Raw genomic sequence first — 23,848 nt, forward strand, 5'->3', positions numbered from 1 at the left:
ACTCTCAGGGTGGTTAAGCACTGGAATAAATTGCCTAGGGAGGTTGTGGACTCTCCATCATTGGAGGTTTTTAAGAGCAGATTGGACAACACCTGTCAGGGATGGTCTAGATCAGGGGTCGGCAACCTTTCAGAAGTGGTGTGCCGAGTCTTCATTTATTCACTTTAATTTAAGGTTTCGCGTGCCAGTAATACCTTTTAATGTTTTTTAGAAGGTCTGTCTCTATACGTCTATATTATATAACTAAACTATTGTTATATGTAAAGTAAACAAGGTTTTCAAAATGTTTAAGAAGCTTCATTTAAAATTAAATTAAAATGCTGATCTTACGCCGCCAGCCTGCTCAGCCCCACTGCCAGCCTGGGGTTCTGTTCACCTAGGCCGGCAGGGGGCTGAGTGGGGCCTGCGGCTGGGACGCTGGCTGACAAGGGGCCGGCAGCCGGAACCCCAGACCTGGGGGGGGGATGTTCAGGGGTCAGGGCAGAGTGCTGGGGGTGTGAGGGGGTGCAGGGCAGAAGGCTGGGTGTGGGGGGGAGTTCAGGGATCAGGGCAGAGGGCTGGGGTGCTCAGCTCATGGGGGTGCTCCCAGGGCACAGCACAGTGTCAGAACACGTAGGGACTAGCCTGTCTTAGCCAGGCAGCATCACCAATGGGACTTTAAATGGCCCGGTCGGTGGTGCTGACCAGAGCCACTGTGACCCCAGTGCCTTACGTTCTGCAACCCAGTACTGGGTCGCGACCCGCAGTTTGAAAACCACTGGACTAGATGACCTCTTGAGGTCCCTTCCAGTCCTATGAGTCTATGAAAATGATGACCATCTCCCATTGTTTACAGTGGGCTGAATCCAGGCTGACCTTAGGGAAAATGGTGGCCCTTTAGTCACCTTGTGAGGGCCGGTCAGGAAACAGGAAAATACAGAGAAGTGGGTAATGGGACTGTGGGGGCAGGTGGGAGTGTGGCTGTATTGGGAAATAGGCAGGAGTCAGAGGAGATGCGGGTGGGGAGACATGAAGGAGACTAAAGGGTGGGGAGCCACGGGAGGAGGGGCCATTTCAGGATTCCTGGATGGGAGCCAGCTATGTTCTGTCTTCCTATAGCTGGAAACCTCCCCTCCTTTTGCTTCTGCCAGTCCTGCAGCCGGTCTCATGATAGAAAATAGCAAGGATGATTTGCAGCAGAGGCTGGGTTTGGAACAGCAGCTCTGTGCTGGCAGAATGCAAGGCTCAACGTTTTAGATGTCTATACACAAATGCAGTGAGTATGGGGAACAAAAAGGAAGAATTGGCAGCCATTAGAACATAAGCTAAATTATGAATTAATTGGCATCACAGAGATTTGGTTGGATAAATCTCATGACTGACATAGGTTTACAGGGGAAGCAGTAGATGTGGTATATCTTGACTTTAGTAAGGTGTTTGATACTGTCTCGCATGACCTTCTCATAAACAAACTAGGAAAATGCAACCTAGATGGAGCTACTATAAGGTGGGTGCATAACTGGTTGGAAAATCATTCCCAGAGAGTAGTTAGTAGTGGTTCACAGTCATGCTGGAAGGGCATAACGAGTGGGGTCCTGCAGGGATCAGTTCTGCGTCCAGTTCTGTTCAATATCTTCATTAGAGATTTAGATAATGGCATAGAGAGTACATTTATAAAGTTTGCGGACGATACCAAGCTGGGAGGGGTTGCAAGTGCTTTGGAAGATAGGATTAAAATTCAAAATGGTCTGGACAAACTGAAGAAATGGTCTGAAGTAAATAGGATGAAATTCAATAAGGACAAATGCAGAGTACTCCACTTAGGAAGGAACAATCAGTTGCACACATACAAAATGGGAAATGACTGCCTAGAAAGGAGTACCGCAGAAAGGGCTCTGGGGGTCAGAGTGGATCACAAACTAAATATGAGTCAAGAGTGTAACGCTGTTGCAAAAAAAGCAAACATCATTCTGGGATGTATTAGCAGGAGTATTGTAAGCAGGACACGAGTAATTCTTCTGCTCTACTCCGTGCTGATTAGACCTCAACTGGAGAGAGTATTGGGTCTGGTTCTGGGCACCACATTTCAGGAAAGATGTGGACAAATTGAAGAAAGTCCAGAAAAGAGCAACAAAAATGATTAAAGGCCTAGAAAACATGACCTGTGAGGGAAGAGCGAAAAAATTGGGTTTGTTTAGTCTGCAGCAGAGAAGACTGAGAGGGGACATGATAACAGTTTTGAAGTACATAAAAGGTTGTTACAAGGAGGAGGGAGAAAAATTGTTCTTCTTAACCTCTGAGGATAGGACAAGAAGCAATGGGCTTAAATTGCAGCAAGGGGGTGGTTTAGGTTGGATATTAGGAAAAACTTCCTAACTGTCAGAGTGGTTAAACACTGGAATAAATTGCCTAGGGAGGTTGTGGAATCTCCATCATTGGAGTTTTTTAAGAGCAGGTTGGACAAACACCTGTCAGGGATGGTCTAGAAAGATAATACTTAGTCCTGCCTTGAGTGCAGGGAACTGGACTAGATGATCTCTCGAGGTCCCTCCCAGTTCTATGATTCTTCAGGAAAGCTGGGGAAAAAAGGGAAGAGGTGGATTGCATTATACATCAAGAATATATATATACTTATCCGGAGATCCAAAAGGAGGTGTGAGGCACACAGTTGAAAGGCTGAGTAAATATAAAACCGGGGGGAAAACAGGGTGACATCAAGGTAGGGGTCTACTGTAGACCACCAAATCAGGAGGAGGAAGTGAATGAAACATTTCTAAAACAAATAACAGAAATAGCCAAAACACAAGACCTGGTAGTAATGGAGGACTTTACTTTTTCAACAGATGTCTGGGTAGTTAATTCAGCAAAACGCAAAATGTCCAAAAGTTCTTAGAATGTATCAGGGACAATGTTTTGTTTCAGAAAGTGGAGGAAGTAACCCGGGGGAAAGCCATTTTAGACTTGATTCTGACCAATAGGGAAACATTGGTTGTGAATCTGAAGGTGGAAGGCAATTTGGGTGAAAGTGATCACGAAATGATAGATTGCATAATTCTAAGAAAAGGAAGGAGTGATAACAGAATAAGGACAACTGACTTAAAAAAAGCAGACGTTAACAATCCGAGAGAACTGGTAGGATGCGGTCCCAAGGGAAGAAAACATTAGCATTCAGGAGAGTTGGCAGTCTCTCAAGGAGACAATATTAAATGCAAAACTTCTAATTATTGTGATGCGAAGGAAATATAGGAAGAGGCCAATATGGCTCTATCAGGAGCTCTTTAATGACCCAAAAATCAAAAGGAAATTCTACAAAAAAGTGGAAATATGGACAAATTGTCAAGAGGAGTTTAAAAAAAAAAAAAAAAGCACAAGCATGTAGGGACAAAATCAGAAAGGCTACGGCACACCTAGCATTAGCTGAAACAATCTCAGAACCATTAGCAGTTATCTTGAAGAACTCATGGAGGACAGGTGAAGTCCCAGAGGACTGGAGAAGAGTAAACGTAGTACCCGTGTTTAAAAAGGGGATCAAAGAGGACCTGGGGAATTAGATTAGTCAGCCTAACTTTGCGACCTGTAAAGATACTGTAAGAAATTATTAAACAATTAATGTGTAAGCACCTAGGGGATAATAGAATTATAAGGAATAGCCGGCATGGAGATGTCAAGAACAAATCGTGCCGAACCAACCTAATTTCCTTCTTTGATAGAGTTATTGCCCTAGTGGATGGGGGGAAACAGTAGACATGATATATCTCAATTTTACTAAGGCTTTTGATACAGTCCCACATGACATTCTCATAAGCAAACTAGGGAAAAGTGGCTCCCAAAGTCCCTGCCAACCCTGCATTTCTATGATAAGGGTAGAAGGGGGTGAGGGAAGCTTCTCTTTTGGTGCTTCTGGGCGGCCCAGCAAGAACAGGTGGGATATGTGTAATTTTGTAGGGACTGGGTGTGGGGGCTTGATCTGGGAAATGAGGGAATGGGAGAAGCAGAGATTTTTGGTTCTTGTCTCTCACCTTGAAATCCTAAGATTGAGACTCCTCCATAGGCTTCTAAGAGCTGGGTACTCTAGGTCCGGGTTTCTCAACCTTTTTGATACCAAGGAGGCTTGCTGCCTTCATAAACTGTGTCAGGGAAATCTTGGGGACTGGTGCCAGTCCACAGACTGGTCGTTGAGAAACACTGGTCTAGTTTATAGGCTGGGGAGAGGGGCATGGAGCACTGATAGCCAGCTGGAATCTTCATTCCATAGTTTGCATCAAAAAATAGCAAAGTAAGTTTTACAGATAAAATAAATATTTCTTGTAACCATGATCTATTTCTGTTTCAGGTCCTAATGATGAAGGAGATGGGCAGAATATTGGCAGCACATAGCAGCTGTGAGGCCATCTGCCTGCAAGGCTGCTGCAAACACCATCTTGCAGGCACCTCTGTGGATACCCCAGGCCAGCGATTGTTCCAGGCAGTGCTGAAGGCTCCAGGACTTAGGAACTGTGCATCCCTGTTCTGTTTGTTTGGTTTTTTTGGTCTGGATCAGTAGATTCCACAAAAAAAGCAGACTTGGAAACTGCCTGAATGTGGTTTGGGACATGAAAGCTCATCATATTGATGAGCAGAAAAATAACATTTCCCCTTTTCCTTGTAATTGAAATGGCACATTATGACTTGTCACAGCTTTTCATTGGGACCTTTTGACTGTTTCTTCAGTAGCTCATGTTTTGCAGGCCTCTGAGATAGAACTTTCCAGCACGGTTCCAACTTGAATTCTTCTTTCTTAACCCCCGCTTCTCCCTTTTCAGTTCCTGCTGCCTGCAGAGAAGCTGTGCTCTTCTCTGTTCATGCACTCACTGATTACCCTTCTGGCTTCATTCTCTTTGGATTGCAGAGAGGGCAGCATTTTTTTACCTTAATCCCAACGTAATTTGTGGATACCATTGTCCTTTGTCGGTCGGTCTGTACCCAGAGGTTACAAAAAAAGTTGTCTTGACAGGAAAGCCTTGTACTGAGTTAATAAGAAACTTTAAAGTTCACTGGAAATTTTGCTAACCCTTTTCTTCTTCCCTCCCACTTCCAATATTATTATTTGGGGGTTTATATTGTGCTGATACTTTTTTTATTTTAGATCTGAATAAGATGCTCTTGTGTGTTGAGAAAGTGAAACTATTGTTTTGTACTGTTCTTTTCTGTTACTATTTAAGGGAGAGCTAAGCCACTATAAATAATAGGTGTTGCATACAATTTTTCATAGTAAACTTATGTTCTTGTGGCTGTGATTAAAGCTTAGGATGGCATACAGATCACACACCTTCAGAACAGCTATAAAACAGCTGTCTGCCTTTGGAAGAATGAGATGGGCTCATTTGGTGAGTTGGGTAAGCCATTTCAACAGATCTGTACACAAAAAAGCTGTTCTCATTAAAGGTGTCTACATTGCAGTTAGACACGTGCACTGGCCCATGCTAGCTGACAGGGGCTTGGGCTGGTGGGCTGTGTCATTGCAGTGTAGACGTCTGGAGTCGGGCTGCAGCACAAGCTCTGGGACTCTCCCAACTCGCAGGGTCCCAGGACTCAGGCTCCAGCCCAAGCCCGGAAGTCTACACTGCAGTGACATAACCCCCCAGCCTGAGCCTTGGGAGCCCGAGTCAGCTGGCACAGGCCAGCTGCAGGTTTTATTTGCAGTGTAAACTCAGTGACTTGAGTCTCAGTTCAGCAAAGTACTTAAGCATTGTGCCTAACTTTAAGCACATGAGTAATCACATTCACATTAAGGGAATTACTCTTATGCTTAAAATTAGCGCACATGCTTGAGCACTTGCTGAACTGGGGGCCTTAATGAGCAAATCATTTTCTAAACCTCCCTTTCCCTTTCTTGCCTCCTTAGGTTTTGCAGTATGAAGAATTATTGCTAGCTTTGATTAACTTGTGCTGAAGAATGATGAATCCTGTTTTGCCAAATAAAGGCAAAAAAGTGTTTTTCTGTGTAATTCTGAAGGGTTCCTTGTGTAACCAGTTCATTTTGCTTTTGTCATTTTCTAACCTTTCAGCCTCTTGTGTCAAACTCACAATGACTGTGTTTTAGTAACCAATTGATACAATATCTCATTCCTGTCCAGGAAAGATGGAATACATAGTCAGCTAAGAACAGTGTGTAGCCCACTTTCCTATAAATACCCCATTTTATTTTATTTTCTCTTATAATTGCATACTCTGTACAAATTTTTTCATTTATATTGGGAAGATCTAAAATGCATCTTCAAAAAAAAAGAAAGAGGAAGAAGAAATATTTAGTGCAGGAAACCTTGAAAATGGAAACCCAAGAGTTCTTGTAGCACAAAAGCAGCTGGGGAAACCATTCAGATTGATTAAGCAGCCCTTCTAGCTTTTATATTAATGAAAACCCACACTTCTATAGTCAGGAGTCCAAAGTGTATTTAGCTTGTTCTCTTTGTATTTTTCCTGTTGTCAATAGCTAACTGTTGCCAGGGGTTTTAGTTGCTTGTTTTCCTGACTTAGCCCATTGAAGGAACTCCTGATGTTACTCTTTCTGGGGGTGGAAAGGGCTCGGGATTAGCTGTGCCACTGCATTTGTGACCTCTCTGGATTGTCTGCTCATGCAGTCTGTGGGTATTGTTATTTCTCCATAGAGGGAGTTGTATCTTTTGCCATGCACAAGCCAATTGACGCTCTCTTTTCATGCTCCTCACTAGTAGAAATCTGGCAGATTTTTAATCCTCTGCAAGTGTTCATCTGCCCCACACACTTTTGGGAATTCTTTGGTTTGCATTAAGTGATCTGCATTTCTTTTGGACCTTTTTTACATGGATAGTCAAATGAATTTAAAATACTCTCTTAAAATAAACTTTCAAAGTAAAGCTTCTGATTTCCAGCATAAAGATTATTACAGAAGTTAATAAGGTGTCTTTGTTGCAGGGCCTAACTATGGAATATTAGATGTTACTTCCTACTTCCAAACTCCACTCTTTTTGGAGGCGTGTGTGTGTAGGGGCTCACTTTCGGGCATTTCACAATAGTGTTACATTGACAAATACATTAACATCCAGGAGAATGGAATAAGCATGCTTTTTTTCATGGGGTGCAGTAGTATTAAACAGTTACCTACAGAGTTTTCTTTAAATCTGGCAGCTGTTTACTGGTAAAACTTGGGTTTCAGCTAGAAGCCTTGCATATATGTTTATAGTATAATAACAACAAAATATTTCATCTTAGTCCAAAATATTATGGTCTATAAACCATTCACAGAATTGGCCAGAAGTTAATTTCAAGCCCTGTCCAGAAAGATGTAGTTAGGCCAGATCTAAACGTTATTACACTTTCTGCTTTAAGCCTTAGTAAACTAGTGACAAGTAAAACCAGATAATGCCCATGTGTTTTGAAAGATTTATGTAAGATTGTCATATCAATTGTATTTGGGAATTACATTAAAACTTTTAACAAAAACAAAAAACCGATAACCCAAGCCCTGTGTGTATTCTGTCTAGCAATGAGTGTTGGAAAGAAGGAAATGGTTTTATTATTGCAAAAGGCTTTTTGTTTCCTATATCTTTGTTGCTGTGATCTTTAGCTGTATTATTGTGTGTGTTGGTGATAGTGTTTTATCAGCATTTACTAAGATGAGCTGCTTAGGGCTGCCAAGTAACCTGGCCATAAATTTTCCAAACCACAATGTGTGTATTTTTCCAGACAAAAAATACATTAAGATGGAGTTAAATTTGAGAATACATATCTGTAATATAGGGGAGAATGTTACAGGGATATTGTAATTATGGCCCAACCAAGCCTTGTAAAACCAGGAAATTCAGAGTTAAGGGTACGCTTACAAGCCAAACATGTCATGGTATGGAAATGCATGGTTAGTGCATCTGAATAACCTTAACTCTGCCCTGTAGTGTCACCATCCAATAATGATACACTTTTGAGTAATGCATAGTAGTTTGTGATACCAGACGAGATTAAAATGATTTTTAGACATATTAGATTTTTCTCCACTTCCTTTTCGGTACCTTAACATGCTTAGATTTCTTTTTAGTTTAACTTTACTTTCAACTTCAACTCCATCTGACAATAGTCTTAGTCTAGGAATTTTCTTTTTTTTTTAATTAAAAATTTCACACATACATAGTAAGCAAGAACCTGAAAGAGAACGTTATTTCTAGTGATTTAAATAACTTTTTCATTTTAAATTTAGAGGTCTAGATTTACTAGTATGCTGAGTAGCACAAAGCAACCAGGATGTACTGGCCAGTTAAGATGGGCTTGTAGTGACTTTCCATTCCCCAAAGCAGCATAAAGCAGACAATGTATACCCTAATTTTCCTCTACCTCGTAACCTCTAGATCTGGTGCAACAAGTTTTTTTTTTTGTTTTGTTTTTGTTTTTTTTAAAGAAATATTTAGGATTAATGGCCTTTTTGTAACTGAAAGCTTATCTGTCATTTTAAGTGTTTGAAGATTATTATTAGTAAATTTGCCCTCTTTCAAAATGACTGTTATTTCCAAAGAAATGAAGCCAAGCTGCCCTCAGGGAAGATAGTAATCCACTTTGCTGTCAGGAGCAATGAATGGAAGTGGATGAAGGCAATGGACATCTTTGAGGCCACAGGCTACCTTTAGCAGTCCCATTGAGAACAATTAGAGATGGTCATTTTGAAAGATGGCAGCTCTTCATGAAATGAAAGTGAAACTTTCAGTTAAGAATAATGGCAAAAAATGGCTTTTAATCATTAGTAATAAAAACTAAATGTAGCCTGTGCATAAGACTTCAGTGATATTTAACTTTTTAATGGATGTTTGAAGAGTCAGCATTTTTGTATTCTTAAATCATTGGGGACAAAATAGGACTGACACAGAGCTCTAAATTCCTTAAAGGACACATTTTAAAATTAGTTTTAACTCCTACACTAACCAATAGATTTACTTGTACATTTTAAAAAAAAATTCATTGTGTGCTCAGAGTAAGTGCTGTAAAGTTGGAGAGGGGACAGCTGTTTTCACACAACAGAGACTGAATCCCTCCTTTGAGTGCAAAACTCAACTCAGTCTGAACTAAAGAACTGCGACTGGCAACTCCATCACATGTCTAATAAGGTACATACACTATTTTGATCCAAATTTGGATCATATTTGTGCTTTAATTATAAACCTGCTAAACACTGGCCCCTCAAACCCTATATTCAGATTGGTTGGCTAGCTGTGCTCCTCAGATAGACAACCAGTATTAACAAAACTTCCCTCTTATGGAGGGAGGGTCCTCTCATTACTATCAACCTGGCTGAACAGCAAAAATGTCAGGTCTATTTTCATCATGATGAAATAAACTAGAGGACACTTTACTGGGTTCAAAAAAGAACTAGATAAGTTCATGGAGGATATGTCCATCAATGGCTATTAGCCAGGATGGGCAGGGATGGTGTCCCTAGCCTCTGTTCGCCAGAAGCTGGGAATGGGCAACAAGGGATGGATCACTTGGTGATTACCTGTTCTGTTCATTCCCTTTGGGGAACCTGGCAGTGGCCATGGCCACTGTCAGAAGACAGGATCCTGGGCTAGATGGACCTTTGGTCTGACCCAGTATGGCCAGTCTTATGACTGTTCCAAACAGTCCTTGTTGGACTGGTAAAGCATGGTCCTAATAGCCCTTTATCATTTAAGAAAATAGGCATAGGAATATTTTTTAAATTGGTAGTAAGAGACCATAAACACCTCTTTGAAAGAGAGTGCCCAAAGAAGGGCAGTGTTTTTCTTCCATTTTTAAGATTCCTTCCCTGGAGGTTGATGTCTGTCTCACTATAGTTTTTACTGATTATTTCACTGTTAAATTAGAATTACCCTAAACATCAATAGAATTGGAATATTGACTGAAAGGGGGGATTTATTCCTTGGGTCTGTTCTTGGTTCTACCACTGAATCAGTAGGTGACCATTGGCAAGTCACAGAATCTTTCTGGGACTTTGTTTCCCCATCTGTACAACCCCTAGCAAGTTGGTGTGAGACTAATTTTTGTTAAAAACCTACATAACCCTCAGGGGCCCTATATAATCCCACTACAGAAGAGGGGGAGAAATGGAAGTGAGGTGAACTCAGCACTTCTCTCTCATTTTAGAATCGTTAGCATGAGCAGCCATCAGGGTCTGTGGGTTAGTGGCCAGCTAATTTCATGAGTCTCAGAAAAAGAGTCAGCAAAATATTCCCCTTCTCTGGACACTGGAGGGTCAGTGCTGCTCACCCAAGTGAGAGGAGAGGATGTGGTTGCCCTGAAATGGGACAAATTCCCAATGTTTGTACAGGCCTTCAGTCATGCTCAGAGAATGAGGCTTTCTTACTGAGGCTGCTGGAAAAATATAGCAAAATAGGTTTATTCCTCCCCCCCAAAAATTGTTTTTGTGAAGGAGGGGTGGGAACCCAGCTTAGATAGAAAACTTGCACCTGGCTCCCCTTCTAGCAAACCAGCCAGTCTGTCATTGCATTAGTATCACCCCTATCTATCAAACAGGGACAACACGCACCTTTCTCCTTGTTGATAAATGATATAGTCAATTGCTTGAGAACACTTCTGTTCCTTATTTAGTTATGAAATATACTCGAGACCAAATAACCTATGTCAGTCAGGTTTATTAATATGGTGCAGGAAAAAGGTCCTATATTATACCAGTCTCCGAAGAGCAGTCCTGTGCAACAGTGTTACATTCACATTATGTAGGTGTGCTCCCCAAAGTTACACCTCTAGAGCCATCCTTTTATACCCTACTTGTTTTACCAGAAGAAGGTACAGCATACGTCATTTGGAACTGAATTTAATTAATGAACTTTCTGTCTTTGTTTCTGGTACCATGGTGTACGCCTTTATCGTTTGTTCTGAACACATGCACTCCTAGGTTTGTGTGGGCAGCTCCTTTCCTGTTGTCATGAGGAAATAATTATATGTCCTGATATTGTCAGTTTTCCTATTTACGCAAGCCAAAATTATTCTATCTAATGTAAGATGTTAGGGAATACTTGGCATAAGTGTACAGCATTATATCAAAGGTACAGACCAATTTGGGCTATAGAACTACTATTCTAAAACTTAAATGTCTGGAGTACATATATTGCAGGTAGTATTACCAACACAATATATATGCTAGCCAGTGTATATTAGTAAATGCTCCTGCAGGGCTGGTGGTTACGAGAGAGAGAGAGAGTGTGTGTGTGTGTGTGTGTGTGTGTGTGTGTGGTTAGTTAATAGGTAAGGTGACAGTGGATGATGCTCAGGAACACGCTGAATAGTTCCTGGGTTTTGTAGGTCTAATAAAGCATATTGTGCAGGCCAAATGGCTTCCTCTATGCTGCTCTTTGCATCAGATCTGAACAGCAAAGAGGTCAGTCTGTGCATGTGATTTCCCTGCATTGGGCTTCTGTATCACCTGATGAAAATGGGGGGAAATTGCTCCTGCTTGCATCAGTGTTCCTATAGGAAGGTCAGTCTCCATCCGCAGCGCTCACAAAATAAGCTTTGTCTTAAGTTTTTAATGTGATATTATGTGTATTATGGTAGCACCTACAGGGCATAGCTGAGGTCAGGGCCCGACTGCACTGGGCACTGCACATCCATGCGGTAACAGCCAGTCCCTGCACTAGTTTGCAGTCTAAATAGACAAGACAGGCAAAGGGTGGGGGAAGGGAAGGATTATTTTATTTCAGGTTTTTATATAGTTGAAATTCCAGGCTGTGCTGGGGGAGGTGGGAAGGGGGAGTCAATGTGGACTCTAGTGCTGAGGGACTCTGCAGTAGAGCTGGAAGAAATTTTATTTAGCATATATAATTTTTGCCAGAAAATGAATTTTTGGAGACTCTGACACTGAATTTGGTTCAAATTCTATTAATAGTTTTGTCCCCAAAAAACCCTGAAAAATTGGCTCTCTTTTTGAAACTTTTTTTTTAAATTGGCCAAATTTGAAAACAAAAACACAAAAAGATTGAAAATACCCCAAATCAGCCAAATTGAAATGAAAAACTCAAGGGGGGGGGGGGGTGGATTGTTGACCAGATTTTTTTTTCTTCAATTTCAATCACAAAAATTTGAAAAAATTAGTTGTGGTTCAAATTGAACTGGATTTTTTTCTCCAGTTCAGCCCCCAAACTAAACGAGCTGTTCTTTGCCCAGCTGGAACTGGAGGCCACATCTGGAGTATTGTGTCCAGTTTTGGGCTCCCCACTACAGAAAGGATGTGGACAAATTGGAGAGAGTCTAGCGGAGGGCAATGAAAATTATTAGAGGGCTGAGGCACATGATTTATTAGGAGAGGCTGAGGGAACTGGGCTTATTTAGTCTGCAGAAGAGAAGAGTTGAGGGGGGATTTGATAGCAGCCTTCAATTACCTGAAGGGGGGTTCCAAAGAGAATGGAGCTCGGCGGTTCTCAGTGGTGGCAGATGAGAGACCAAGGAGCAATGGTCTCAAGTTGCAGTGGGGGAGGTCTAGGTTGGATATTAGGAAAAACTATTTTACTAGGAGGGTGGTGAAGCACTGGAATGGGTTACTTAGGGAGGTGTTGGAATCTCCTTCCTTAGAGGTTTTTAAGGCCCGGTTTGACAAAGCTCTGGCTGGGATGATTTAGTTGGTGTTGGTCCTGCTTTGAGCAGGGAGTTGGACTAGATGACCTCCCGAGGTCTCTTCCAACTCTAATCTATGATTCTCTATTCTGCAGGCAGGTGTCAAGATTTCACAGCTTCTGGAAAGGCCTGATAACTCAAAGCTGGGCCTCTTGGTGACAAGCAATTTGATCACTACAAAAAGCAGCATTTTGCTATGAAATGCTGAATAGGATTTCTTGGAAACTGCCCTGATCTGGTTCTAACTTAGCATCTTCCAGGACTGCACTGGATTCCCCACATGTGCTACAGCTTCCAGGCTCTCTTCATCATAGCCACGAAGTAGTCGTCACTGTCAATGGATGCGCTGACCCCACTGTAGTAGTTCAGGAACTCCTCGGCTGTGATCTGTTGGAGAGTGAAGGTGAAAGTGGCATCTTTGAGAGGGGCTCAGAACAGGCCTCAGAGCTGGAGGCTCATTTCACTATTGAGAAAGGGGCTTCTGTTTTGCTCGTCCTGATGTAACATAGGAAGGAGCACCATGTGCCCTTGTAGGAAAGCTATCATGGGAGCCAAGGGGGCTCAGCCCCACTCTGGGGTTTGGCATGCAGGGGCCTGATCCACTGCAATTTACTTAATTTAATTTCTTTCATAAGGGACCTGGGTTAGTAGATCTGTCAGTTTCCCGCCATTGCGGGGGCCCTCAGGCATTGGTGCACCTTGGACCCTCCTGTTCTGTGGCACACAATAGCTTCGTCTCCAGAAGGCTGTGACACTGTGGTCTAATTCTGGTCAATAGGCTTGGTGTAGGGATGCCTGGGTGTGGTGATCAGTGGCCGGTGCTGTACACAGCTCCGACCAGATGATCTTGTGGTCCCTTCTGGAGTTACCTTTACTGGCAGAGTTTATGTCTATGCTGCAGCTGGGAGCGTGTTCCCAGCACAGGTCGACAGACCCAAGCTAGTGCGTTAAAAATAGCAGCGTAACTGCAGTGCCTTGGGCCAGCCATGAGTACATCCGCAGGGGTTGGATTGCTAGCCTGAGCTGCCACCCACGCTGCTGCAGCCACACTGCTCTTTTCCGTGTGCTGCCCAAGCTAGCCAAACTGGGAAGCACGTTCCCAGCTGCAGTGTAGGCAAACCGGTCTGGGGACTAAGGCACAGGCCTGGGAGGGCGGGATCTGGCTTGCTGTGGGACCCTTCACACGTCGCTTTGTTTTGATCTGCCCCATCAGTAAAATAAAGATGAAGTTGTATAAATTCTGACTATTGTGTGTTCGTGCTAAGACCTGGGAGCAGAGATAAAAGCACAAATCAGGCGGGAGCCTAAGCAACATGTCTCTTACAAGGAAGTGAAAATGTAGATGTTTGAGAGGGCCTGTTTTCTGCAGGGTGTCAGACCACCAGCCAGTTCCTATAGCCAGGGCTGTCCCTACCCATACGCAAAGTATGCAGCTCTAGCCCCTCCTCCACCCCTTCCCCAAAGCCCCCGCCCTGCCTCTTCCTGCCCTGGCTCTGCCCCAGCCCCACCCCAGTTCTCTGAGGACTGCAGTAGGGCAAGTTCCCCCAACCCCCCAAGTCCCAAGGGAGCCAGGGGAGCAGCGTGGAGCGGGCTGGGGCCAGGTCGCTCCACTTCCCGCCACCCCGTGAGTGCGGGGTCAGGCCTTCCCTGCACTCACCGGGCAGCAGGAAGTGGAGCGACCCAGCCCCAACACATTCCGCGCCGCCGGCTCATGCTGTGGAGTGGTTCTCCCCTACCTCCCAAGCCAGCTCCCCCCCCATCTCCTCAGAGGCCTGGGGCCCCACACAGCCTCCCCCATGGTGGTGGGGGGGGGGCCTGTGTAGGGCACCAAAATGGCTAGGGACTGGCCTGTCTATAGCCTCCGTCTATGAAAATGCACCCAGGGTCTGCTGCTGCTAGTGACTGCATTGAATAGTGAGTCAGCAGTCAAGTGGGTGGGGCAGGGAGAATAAAGGTTAAATCTAAGTCGTAGGAATATGTTGCATTCACTATTGAAAGAAAACTTTTAGGAAATAAACGGGGGCAGGGAGAAAAAAAGAAATACGACTTTAATGTCATGAGTACAGCTGGTCAGAAAACTTTAATCATAATAAAGAAGTAGGACTGCTACTTCACTTAATATTATCACTGCAGTAATGTAACATTAGATTACTATATTTTAGGGTTACTATGTTTGTTCTGCAGTGGGGCGATTTAGAACCACTAGCAGAACTTTCATGTATACTTCTCATGCCTAGAGCTGGTCAAAAATCATTTCTGGTTTGCACTCAGTCTTGACACTTTTACATTTGTATTCACAACTCTCAGGTTGGCCCACCCCAAAATGTGGCATTGGGTGACAGCTGCACCCCTTTAACTCCCCCCAATGCATTGGCAATAGGAACTGAGAATATTGCCACACTTCACCCAACCTGCCCTTTTCCTTGTGCCCAGCACATCTTCCACTGTGCATGCCTATTCCTACAGCCCTGGGCAGGGCTTGGGCAGCACCAATCTCCTGGTGCTGGGTGGCAAAGGCAGGGGAAGCGTCACCTGAATGCTGCGTTACCTGGCTTGCCTTACTTGGGGGATGAAAGGCTCCTGCTCTGGGGGAAGACCAAGCAGGCAGTGCCCGTATCCCAAACTCCTTGGTAATGAAGGGTTTTGCTTCTGAATTTCCCTTGGTTTTTATGAGACGGGAATTGTGACAGAGGCACAACTGAGGGGTAAGTGGGGCTTCCTGGGCACTACTTAGCCCCTCAGCTGCCTGCTAGAGGCTCCAGTATAGGGTACAAGGAGCCCTGTGCCCCTTATGGCAGGAGCAGACGTGTGTGTTAGTGTCTGGACCCCACAGCACCTATGTGCAGAAGGTTGATGCAGAGGAGACTTGAGCTCCTGGTCAGTGGAGCTGCAGATCAACACTGCTCTCGATAATCCACTATCTGAGCAGGGGGGATTCACTGAGCTCTTCCTTAAGGAGCCCATGCTGAGCTCTATTTCCCAATCTCAGTGCCTGTGATATGCACTGAGCAGACCCATTCTCACCCCTGAAACCACTGAGGGGCTGTGCGCCTGGTTCTGGAACACTTAGAACAGCAAAAGCAGGTTCATGAGGGGAGGGAACCCCTGGACCAGGCAACCCCAGCTGCACACCACACAGGCCATTCCAGACCCTGTTGGAGCACAGCTAATTTCTATGCATTTAAAGAATCCTTAGAAATGTAAAAGCCGGCAAAGCAATGGCCAGGCCACGAGGTTCTGCTTGTGCTTATTAGAGTATTGTTTTAGTTAAATGCATGTCATTGGGAAAGAGAAAAGTTTTACCCTGGAATCCTCTTGACTAGTTAGCCCCAAATTTGCAGCACACAATGTCTTCTGTACTCTATGATACAGCTCAAGACTATCTCCCTACAGTGCATGGTTATGGAGTACTTTGAACAATTATAACCTTACCCTCCACACCCCTTTCTTGAGATATATCTCAAGAAACCCCTAGCCACATGACCCCAAGTTTCTCTCTCAAACTATTTCAGATCTTCAGCTGTCATAGCAAATTTCAAGCTGATCTGATTGTACCTGTGAATTGTAGAGCACTTTGAAAAACTGACTGGAAACTAACATGCTGTCCCTATCCTGCTTGTGTAGCAGACTCCTGGTTTACTTCAGCCTCAGGCACCACTTCATGAAGAAACAATGTAATGTATCATGTAGTGCACCCTGCAGCTGCTTTCTGCTGGAGCTCCCTGGCTGAGAGCAGGGGGTGTCCATGGATGTCAGTTCTAGGTGCAGCCTGCCCATAAAACCAACTGCCCCATTTGGGGGAAATCTGCTCCCCCTTACTCCTGCATTGCAATAATGGAGGTGTCACTGGGTGCACTTCTAGCTGAAGCTGCCTGGAGGAGGACGAGGGGGTGGCGTGACCAGGTTTGCCTGACCCCCATTTACGGCTTCGTTGTGAATGATCAGATTATAAAGTCCATCTGTTGGCTGGCCTCTTGCCTTGGCTTCTGGCCAGCTGGCTGCAGTTGAGCAGCACAGGGAATGATTACAGAGCAGCTGGGTCTTGGCCTCTGCTGAGGGAAGCAGTTCAGGCCCCACACAACCCAGCCCCTTGGTCAGGTACTACCCTCCCCTTACCTTTCCATCCTTGTCACTGGGTGAGTCAAAGCTGTCCAGGAATGCTCGGAACACCTGCTCCTCTGTCCATTCCCCACTCTGGTACTTGGGGTGAGTTCTGCCGTCATACACCCCATGGAGATCCTCCACGCTCACCACGCCGGCTCCAGTCTTGTCCAGTTTGTGAAATGCATCAACTATAATCTGCTTCCTGGCAGCCGACATGGGTGGCTGCAAAGACAAGCTTTGTTAGTGGGGCAGTTTGTTGCCTTTCAGCTTCTGGCTTCTAGGCACATACACACCGCTTATCTAAGAGCACAGCTGTGTGCCCCCTTGTGCCTGTCCCCACAATGACGACAACTGACCAGTGACTGGCAGTGACCCTTACTGGAGCAGCAGGGTGGGGCATTGGAGTGGAATTTTCTCCCTAGCAGCAGGGGCTGATTGCCCTAGAAACTGCCTGTTGCCTGCAGCATGTGGCCTCTTCAGGCAGGACCCTAGGAAACCGTTGTGGGGGTGGGGAGGGCCTGTGAAACCAGTGTCATCTCTGCCCCATACTTTGCCCATCTTAAGACACCTGTAGACAGAGCTAGGGGAACTCAACACTGCTGACAAACTGGCCCCAGGGCTCCCAAAATTAAGCACTTGACCGCCTCCCCCAAGCCCTAAAGAACACCCTTCTTCCATCCACTGCATCTGCTAGCGGGGTGCTCAGCCCTGCCTGCAACCCTTCCTGCTCACTGGGAGTCACTGCAAGCTCAGTGCTAGACTTCTCCTGTGGCCCTGAGGAAGGACCCATTTGCCTTCAGCTGGGGTCCCTGGTTCAGCCAGCAGTGTCACTAACCAACAACATGGCAAGTTCTCTCCCCATCCCACCCCATGCCCACTGCAGTCCCTGGTAGTGGCCCCAGCTCACCCTCAGGGCTTCCAGGAACTCCTCAAAATCCATCGTGCCGCTGCTGTTCTTGTCACAGAGGCTGAAGATTTGCTGTGCCTCCCTGCTTCCCAGCGTGATGCCAGCTGAGCTCAGGCCCTTCACAAACTCTGCTAGGTCTAAGGACCTGCTCTTATCATCATCCATGATGTGGAAAACTCTGCACCCAGGGCATGGGGTGTGGAGAAGGAGGAGAGAGAGTTGTGCAGTGCCAACATCACATGCTCAAGCTGCAGCAGTTGGGCCCCAACAATTATGAGACATTTTTATGATAGTGAATGTTGGTTGATTTTTTTGCCTTCTATTTTCTGAGCCTTTAGGGCATACTCATGTCAGATTTTCTGGCATTTCATGGTTATAAACTCATGTTTACTTTTAAAAGAAAGCTGAGATTTGCATCTAATCCTCTGAACTCCAGGAGCTGTAGTTTTAAGTAAAACATCAAGGCACACAAGCCTTGCAAACAAAATCATAAGAGTTGACATCAGAGGCAGCAGCAGAGGGTGGGGAGATGGGTCAGGGAGAAAGTGGCTGATTGCAGGGAGAGGGGTGAGGAGTATTCAAATTGTTTAATGAAATTGGCAGGTCCTGGGGAGGGATAATTTTATTTTTCTGATATTGCTGGGGTTCCCTCCCCCATGGCATGTGATTGTTGCACTTTTACTCATGAGCAGGGCTGCAGCCAGGGAGCAAGGCTGCACCTTCATTTCCTCCTGGCTACTAGGGGTTCATGGGAAGGCAGCCAGGGCTCAGGAACCAGCACTGCTGCTTCCTGGCCGTGAGCAGCACATTTCATCCCCACTCCCTGGAGCCAGGCCTGAGGAGTTATGGCACCGGGGAGGGAGGGAGTGGACTATTGTGAGAATAGGGCAAATGGTGGGGGGGGAGGGGGAGAGGAGAGAGATGATAGTCAAGACAAGGGAGATAAGGGGTATGTGAGCCTCATGAAGAATCATGCCACCCAGCCAGCCACATGATCAATGTACTGCTAGGTTAGTAGAACGTAACAGCCATCTACAAATTACAGTGAGGGTTTGGAAAATCTGACACCTACAAGCCATAGGGGAAAATACCTTTTTAAATACACCACTTCCTCTCTGAGCTGCTGCAATTTAAGAAAATACACAGAGCACAACTTAAAAAAAAAAAATTACCCATCAGTTTTTTATTTAACACGTCTAAAAATGTAATTTTTTGACAACACTTACTTTTATAAATTGGGGCCCTCTAATGAAATTAATAGGCAGCAGGGTTTTTTTGTTTTTGTTTTTTTAAAGGAAGTACTGCTTCACACAACACAGTCAACCTGTGGTACTCTTTGCCAGGGGATGTTGTGAAGGCCAAAACTGTAACTGAACTGAAAAAAGAACTAGATAAGTTCATGGAGGATAGGTCCATCTATGGATGTTAGCCAAGATGGTCAGGGATGCAACCCCATGCTGTGGGTGTCCCTAGCCTCTGACTGCCAGAAGCTGGGACTGGACAACAGGGGTGGATCACGTGCTAAGTGTCCTGGTCTGTTCATTCCCTCTGAAACATCTGGCACTGGCTACTCTTGGAAGACAGGATACTGGGCTAGCTGGACCCAGTGTTACTGCTCTGACCCAGTATGGCCATTCTTATGAGTGGGAAAGGGAGAGGATGAATAAAAGAGGCATCTTATAGCTGATGCACTGAGCTCGGGACTCCTGGGTTCCATTCCCAGCTCTACCACTCACAATGTGCTCTAGCAAAGTTGCATCACCTCTCAGGCTCAGTTACCCAGCAGTACAATGGGGCTAATCCTGCTAACCTGCCTCCCAGGCACCATCCGTTCCTTGGCAGGAGAATTCATCACTCTTTGCTTGGTACTGGGAAATGCAGGATGGACTGGAAAAGGCTGCAACGTCTCACATTACCATCCCCACAAATGGCACCTGGGAGGGGGCTGCTCTGGTTCCAGCCTTCTTTATATATCAGACCAGGGGTCGACAACCTTTCAGAAGTGGTGTGCCGAGTCTTCATTTGGTCACTCTGATTTAAGGTTTCGCGTGCCAGTCATACATTTTAACGTTTTTAGAAGGTCTCTTTCTATAAGTCTAGAATATAGAACTAAACTATTGTTGTATGTAAAGTAAATAAGGTTTTTAAAAAGTTTAAGAAGCTTCATTTAAAATTAAATTAAAATGCAGAGCCCACCCAGACTGGTGGCCAGGACCCGGGCAGTGTGAGTGCCACTGAAAATCAGCTCATGTGCCACCTTCAGCACGCGTGCCATAGGTTGCCTACCCCTGTATCAGACAGTAATTGAAAAGGGTGCAGAGCCTTGTCTCTCCCCCTCGCCCCCAATATGCAGGTCCTGGTCAGGACCTACAGCCCTCTGGAATGCAATGGGGCAGAACCACAATGGCTCATGGCAAATGTCTCTTCATAACTGAAAGCACGGGGGGGGGGGGGGGGAGGGGGCTGAGAAGAGAAGGTGGGAGGCAGAGGTCAGTTGTCCAGCCAGGAGATCAGGCTTAACATTCTCCTCTTGCTAAATGTAACCTGGGCCTACCATTCATTAGAGCAGCACATCTCAAACTTCATGGCATCATGACCCCTTTCTGACAACAAAAATTACTACACGACCTCAGGGGGAGTGACCAAATCCTGAGCTGCCCGAGCCCCGCCGCCCCAGGTGGAGGAGGGGAGGGGCCAAAGCTGAAGCCCAAGAGCTGCGGTCCAGGGCAGAGGGCATATAACCTTAGCCCTGGGCAGTGGGGCTCAGGCTTCGGCTTCAGCTCCAGGTGGTGGGGCTTGGGCTTGGACCCTGGATCCCAGCAAGTCAAACAGCAGCCTTGGCAATCCCATTAAAATGGGGCCGTGTCCCACTTTGGGTCCTGACCCACAGTTTGAGAACCCCTGCATTAGAGGTTTAACAGTCACTAAGGCAGTGATCACCCTGTGCCAATGGCTCAAGGCCCGGCTTCCATGTAATGCCTGCTCTTAAGCCACTGGGCTGGCACACTTCCTGGGAGCGGATTTTTCCCCACAACTATCACCATAAAAGGATGTGTCTCCATACCTGGCCAGCCCCTTAATGCCAGCTGAGCCTCTTGCCAAGCACTGTGCCCTGAGCTTTTCTATGGGATTTGTGTGTATCTCCATTCCTTGGTCCTCTGTGTTAGCCATGGTGGGTCAGACCAGCCACTTGTCAGATTCTGGAAAGCAAAGCAAGATACGACATGTGATTCTGGGCACTTGGCCCCAGAGACGCCCGGCTGCACTCACTCCTACAGCAGCATAGGCCCATTCCCCAAACCCTGGGGCACCAGTGAAGCTGGTCCCTTAAGAGGTGTGCTGGGCGCCCGGCTGTCACAGCTCAGCTCAGCTCAGAGCCTCACCCCGTTCCACGCTGTGTAAAGACAAGCAGATCTGCTCTTTCTTTCAGCTCCGCTGTTCAAGTGCAGGTGCTGGGTTATAGCCCCTCCCAACCAGAAGATGGCGACACAACACTGACTTGCCGAGGCCCTCGCAGCTAAGCATCTAGCATCACCCACGGTGACTGCACTAAGAACAGGAGTACTTATGGCACCTTAGAGACTAACAAATTTATTAGAGCATAAGCTTTCGTGGGCTACAACCCACTTCTTCGGATGCATATTGAGTGAAACATATCGAGGAGATATATATACACACATACAGAGAGCATGAACAGGTGGGAGTTGTCTTACCAACTCTGAGAGGCCAATTAAGTAAGAGAAAAAAAACTTTTGAAGTGATAATCAAGGTAGCCAAGTACAGACAGTTTGATAAGAAGCAAGTGTGAGAATACTTACAAGGGGAGATAGATTCAATGTTTGTAATGGCTCAGCCATTCCCAATCCCTATTTAGCCCTGAGTTGATTGTGTCTAGTTTGCATATCAATTCCAGCTCAGCAGTCTCTCGTTGGAGTCTGTTTTTGAAGTTTTTCTGTTTTAAGATAGCCACCCGCAGGTCTGTCATAGAATGGCCAGACAGGTTAAAGTGTTCTCCCACTGGTTTTTGAGTATTATGATTCCTGATGTCAGATTTGTGTCCATTAATTCTTTTGCGTAGAGACTGTCCGGTTTGGCCAATGTACATGGCAGAGGGGCATTGCTGGCACATGATGGCATATATCACATTGGTAGATGTGCAGGTGAACGAGCCCCTGATGGTATGGCTGATGTGATTAGGCCCTATTATGGTGTCACTTGAATAGATATGTGGACAGAGTTGGCATCGGGCTTTGTTACAAGGATAGGTTCCTGGGTCAGTGTTTTTGTTCAGTGATGTGTGGTTGCTGGTGAATATTTGCTTTAGGTTGGGGGGTTGTCTGTAAGCAAGGACAGGTCTGTCTCCCAAGATCTGTGAGAGTAAAGGATCATCTTTCAGGATAGGTTGTAGATCTCTAATGATGCGCTGGAGAGGTTTTAGTTGGGGGCTGAAGGTGACAGCTAGTGGTGTTCTGTTATTTTCTTTGTTGGCCCTGTCTTGTAGGAGGTGACTTCTGGGTACTCGTCTGGCTCTGTCAATCTGTTTTTTCACTTCAGCAGGTGGGTATTGTAGTTTTAAGAATGCTTGATAGAGATCTTGTAGGTGCTTGTCTCTATCTGAGGGATTGGAGCAAATGCGGTTATATCTTAGAGCTTGTCTGTAGACAATGGATCGTGTGGTGTGTCCTGGATGGAAGCTGGAGGCATGTAGGTAAGTGTAGCGGTCAGTAGGTTTCCGGTACAGGGTGGTATTTATGTGACCATCGCTTATTAGCACAGTAGTGTCCAGGAAATGGACCGCTTGTGTGGATTGATCTAGGCTGAGGTTGATGGTAGGATGGAAATGATTGACTGCACTGCAATGCTCAGCTGTGAGTGAGGCACCCAGGTCTCACCGGCCTCGGCTCAAAGAGACACAATCCCGTCCCTTTCGAGGCTCTGTCCCAAACCAGACCCAGTCATCAGTCCAGTACGAGGGGCATCAGCCTTCGCCTGCTGCCTGCCACTGTGAATGGCATTTGGGACGGGCTTGGGCAATTGCCCAGAAGCAGCTGAATTAAAATCTGGGCAGCTGTTAGTTCTTGGAGTCTGTGTGTGAGTGAGCCCTGTTGTAGATGCATGAATACGCCCTCCATGAGGGCAGCTGTCCCCTTCAGTTCCTTCCTACTGTCCATGCCAGGAAGACGGCCCAACCAACCAAACATCCCAAACCTGCCAGGCCCCTGCCCAGCCCTCACGCAGCCTCCACTCCAACCAACCACCCGCCCAAACCTACCTCGACCCTGCCCAGCCCTCATGCAGCCTCCTCTCCCTCCAACCACCTGCCCAAACCTACCTCGCCCCTGCCCAGCCCTCACACAGCTTCCACTCCAACCAACCCCCTGCCCAAACCTACCTCGACCCTGCCCAGCCCTCACGTAGCCTCCACTCCATCCAACCACCCGTCCCAAACCTGCCCTGCCCCTGCCCGGCCCTCACAGAGTCTCCACTACATCCAACCTGCCGCCCAAACGTCACAGGCCCCTGGCCAGCCCTCACAGAGCCTCCACTCACAGTGGCCTGGAAAGCAGGACTCAGCACTTGTCCTTGTTGAACCTCATCAGATTTCTTTTGGCCCAATCCTCCTATTTGTCTAGGTCACTCTGGACCCTGTCCCTACCCTCCAACGTATCTACATCTCCCCCCCAGCTTACTGTCATCTGTGAATTTGCTGAGGGTGCCATTCATCCCATCATCCAGATCATTAATTAAGATGTTGAGCAAAACCGGCCCCAGGACTGACCGCTGGGCACTCCTCTTGATACCAGCTGCATTTTGCCTTTACCTTGATTCCCTTTAAAAACCTTTTCTTCCCTCAGTTCAAGTGGAGCGGCTGCGAATCCTGTTTGCTTGTTAAGCCAGAGAGGGCAGGGCCACGCCTTGTCTCTATAGCAATGCTTGGAAGCTGCGTCTCAGCCACGTGCCTGTTGCTAGGGTGCTACAGTGCGCAGTGCCCTCAGGGCTGGAAGGGGGTGGGGTGGGTACGCGACCTGAGGTTGGCAGAAATACGCTGCAGCCCATCCTGGAAATGTGGCGCTGGGAGCCTGGGGTGTGGCAGGGGGAGATTTACAGTAGCCTCTAGTGAGCACTTAGTCTCCCCATTTTGTCCTGGGTCAGGCAAGAGCAACAGAGGCCCAGCCCCTCTCGCTGCCCTCCATCCAACCATCCATCCCAAACCCACCTGGCCCCTGCCCAGCCCTCACACAGCCTCCA

The 23,848-nt window shown here is 46.2% G+C and overlaps 2 protein-coding genes across 2 annotated transcripts in view; one reads left to right on the top strand and one right to left on the bottom strand.

Moving 5' to 3' along the window:
- Positions 1-5,558, top strand: part of RANBP3 (RAN binding protein 3) — a 187,651-nt gene extending 182,093 nt beyond the window's left edge. The window contains exon 17 of the mRNA XM_029913475.1: positions 4,313-5,558. Coding sequence (XP_029769335.1) covers positions 4,313-4,356 — 44 coding nt within the window. The 3' untranslated portion in view covers positions 4,357-5,558. The remainder of the gene's footprint in view (positions 1-4,312) is intronic.
- A 7,083-nt stretch (positions 5,559-12,641) lies between these two features.
- Positions 12,642-20,770, bottom strand: CAPS (calcyphosine). The gene is made up of 4 exons (XM_026659704.1): positions 20,664-20,770; positions 17,600-17,777; positions 16,705-16,914; positions 12,642-12,975 (listed from the first exon to the last, which is right to left on the bottom strand). The coding sequence occupies exons 1-4, from the start codon at positions 20,768-20,770 to the stop codon at positions 12,874-12,876; spliced, it is 597 nt and encodes a 198-aa protein (XP_026515489.1). The 3' UTR covers positions 12,642-12,873.
- Between the last annotated feature and the right edge of the window lie 3,078 nt (positions 20,771-23,848).

This window comes from Terrapene carolina, unplaced genomic scaffold (assembly GCF_002925995.2).
Source record: "Terrapene carolina triunguis isolate 2854851 unplaced genomic scaffold, T_m_triunguis-2.0 Scaffold662, whole genome shotgun sequence".
Taxonomy (NCBI): domain Eukaryota; kingdom Metazoa; phylum Chordata; order Testudines; family Emydidae; genus Terrapene; species Terrapene triunguis.

Coding starts and splice junctions, on each gene's coding strand:
- CAPS (XM_026659704.1), bottom strand. CDS start 20,770: ATGGCTAACACAGAGGACCAAGGAATGGAGATACACACAAATCCCATA. Junction 17,778..20,663: donor GGCATTAAGGGGCTGGCCAG/GTATGGAGACAC, acceptor CCCTGGGTGCAG/AGTTTTCCACATCATGGATG. Junction 12,976..16,704: donor CCAGTGACAAGGATGGAAAG/GTAAGGGGAGGG, acceptor ACTCTCCAACAG/ATCACAGCCGAGGAGTTCCT.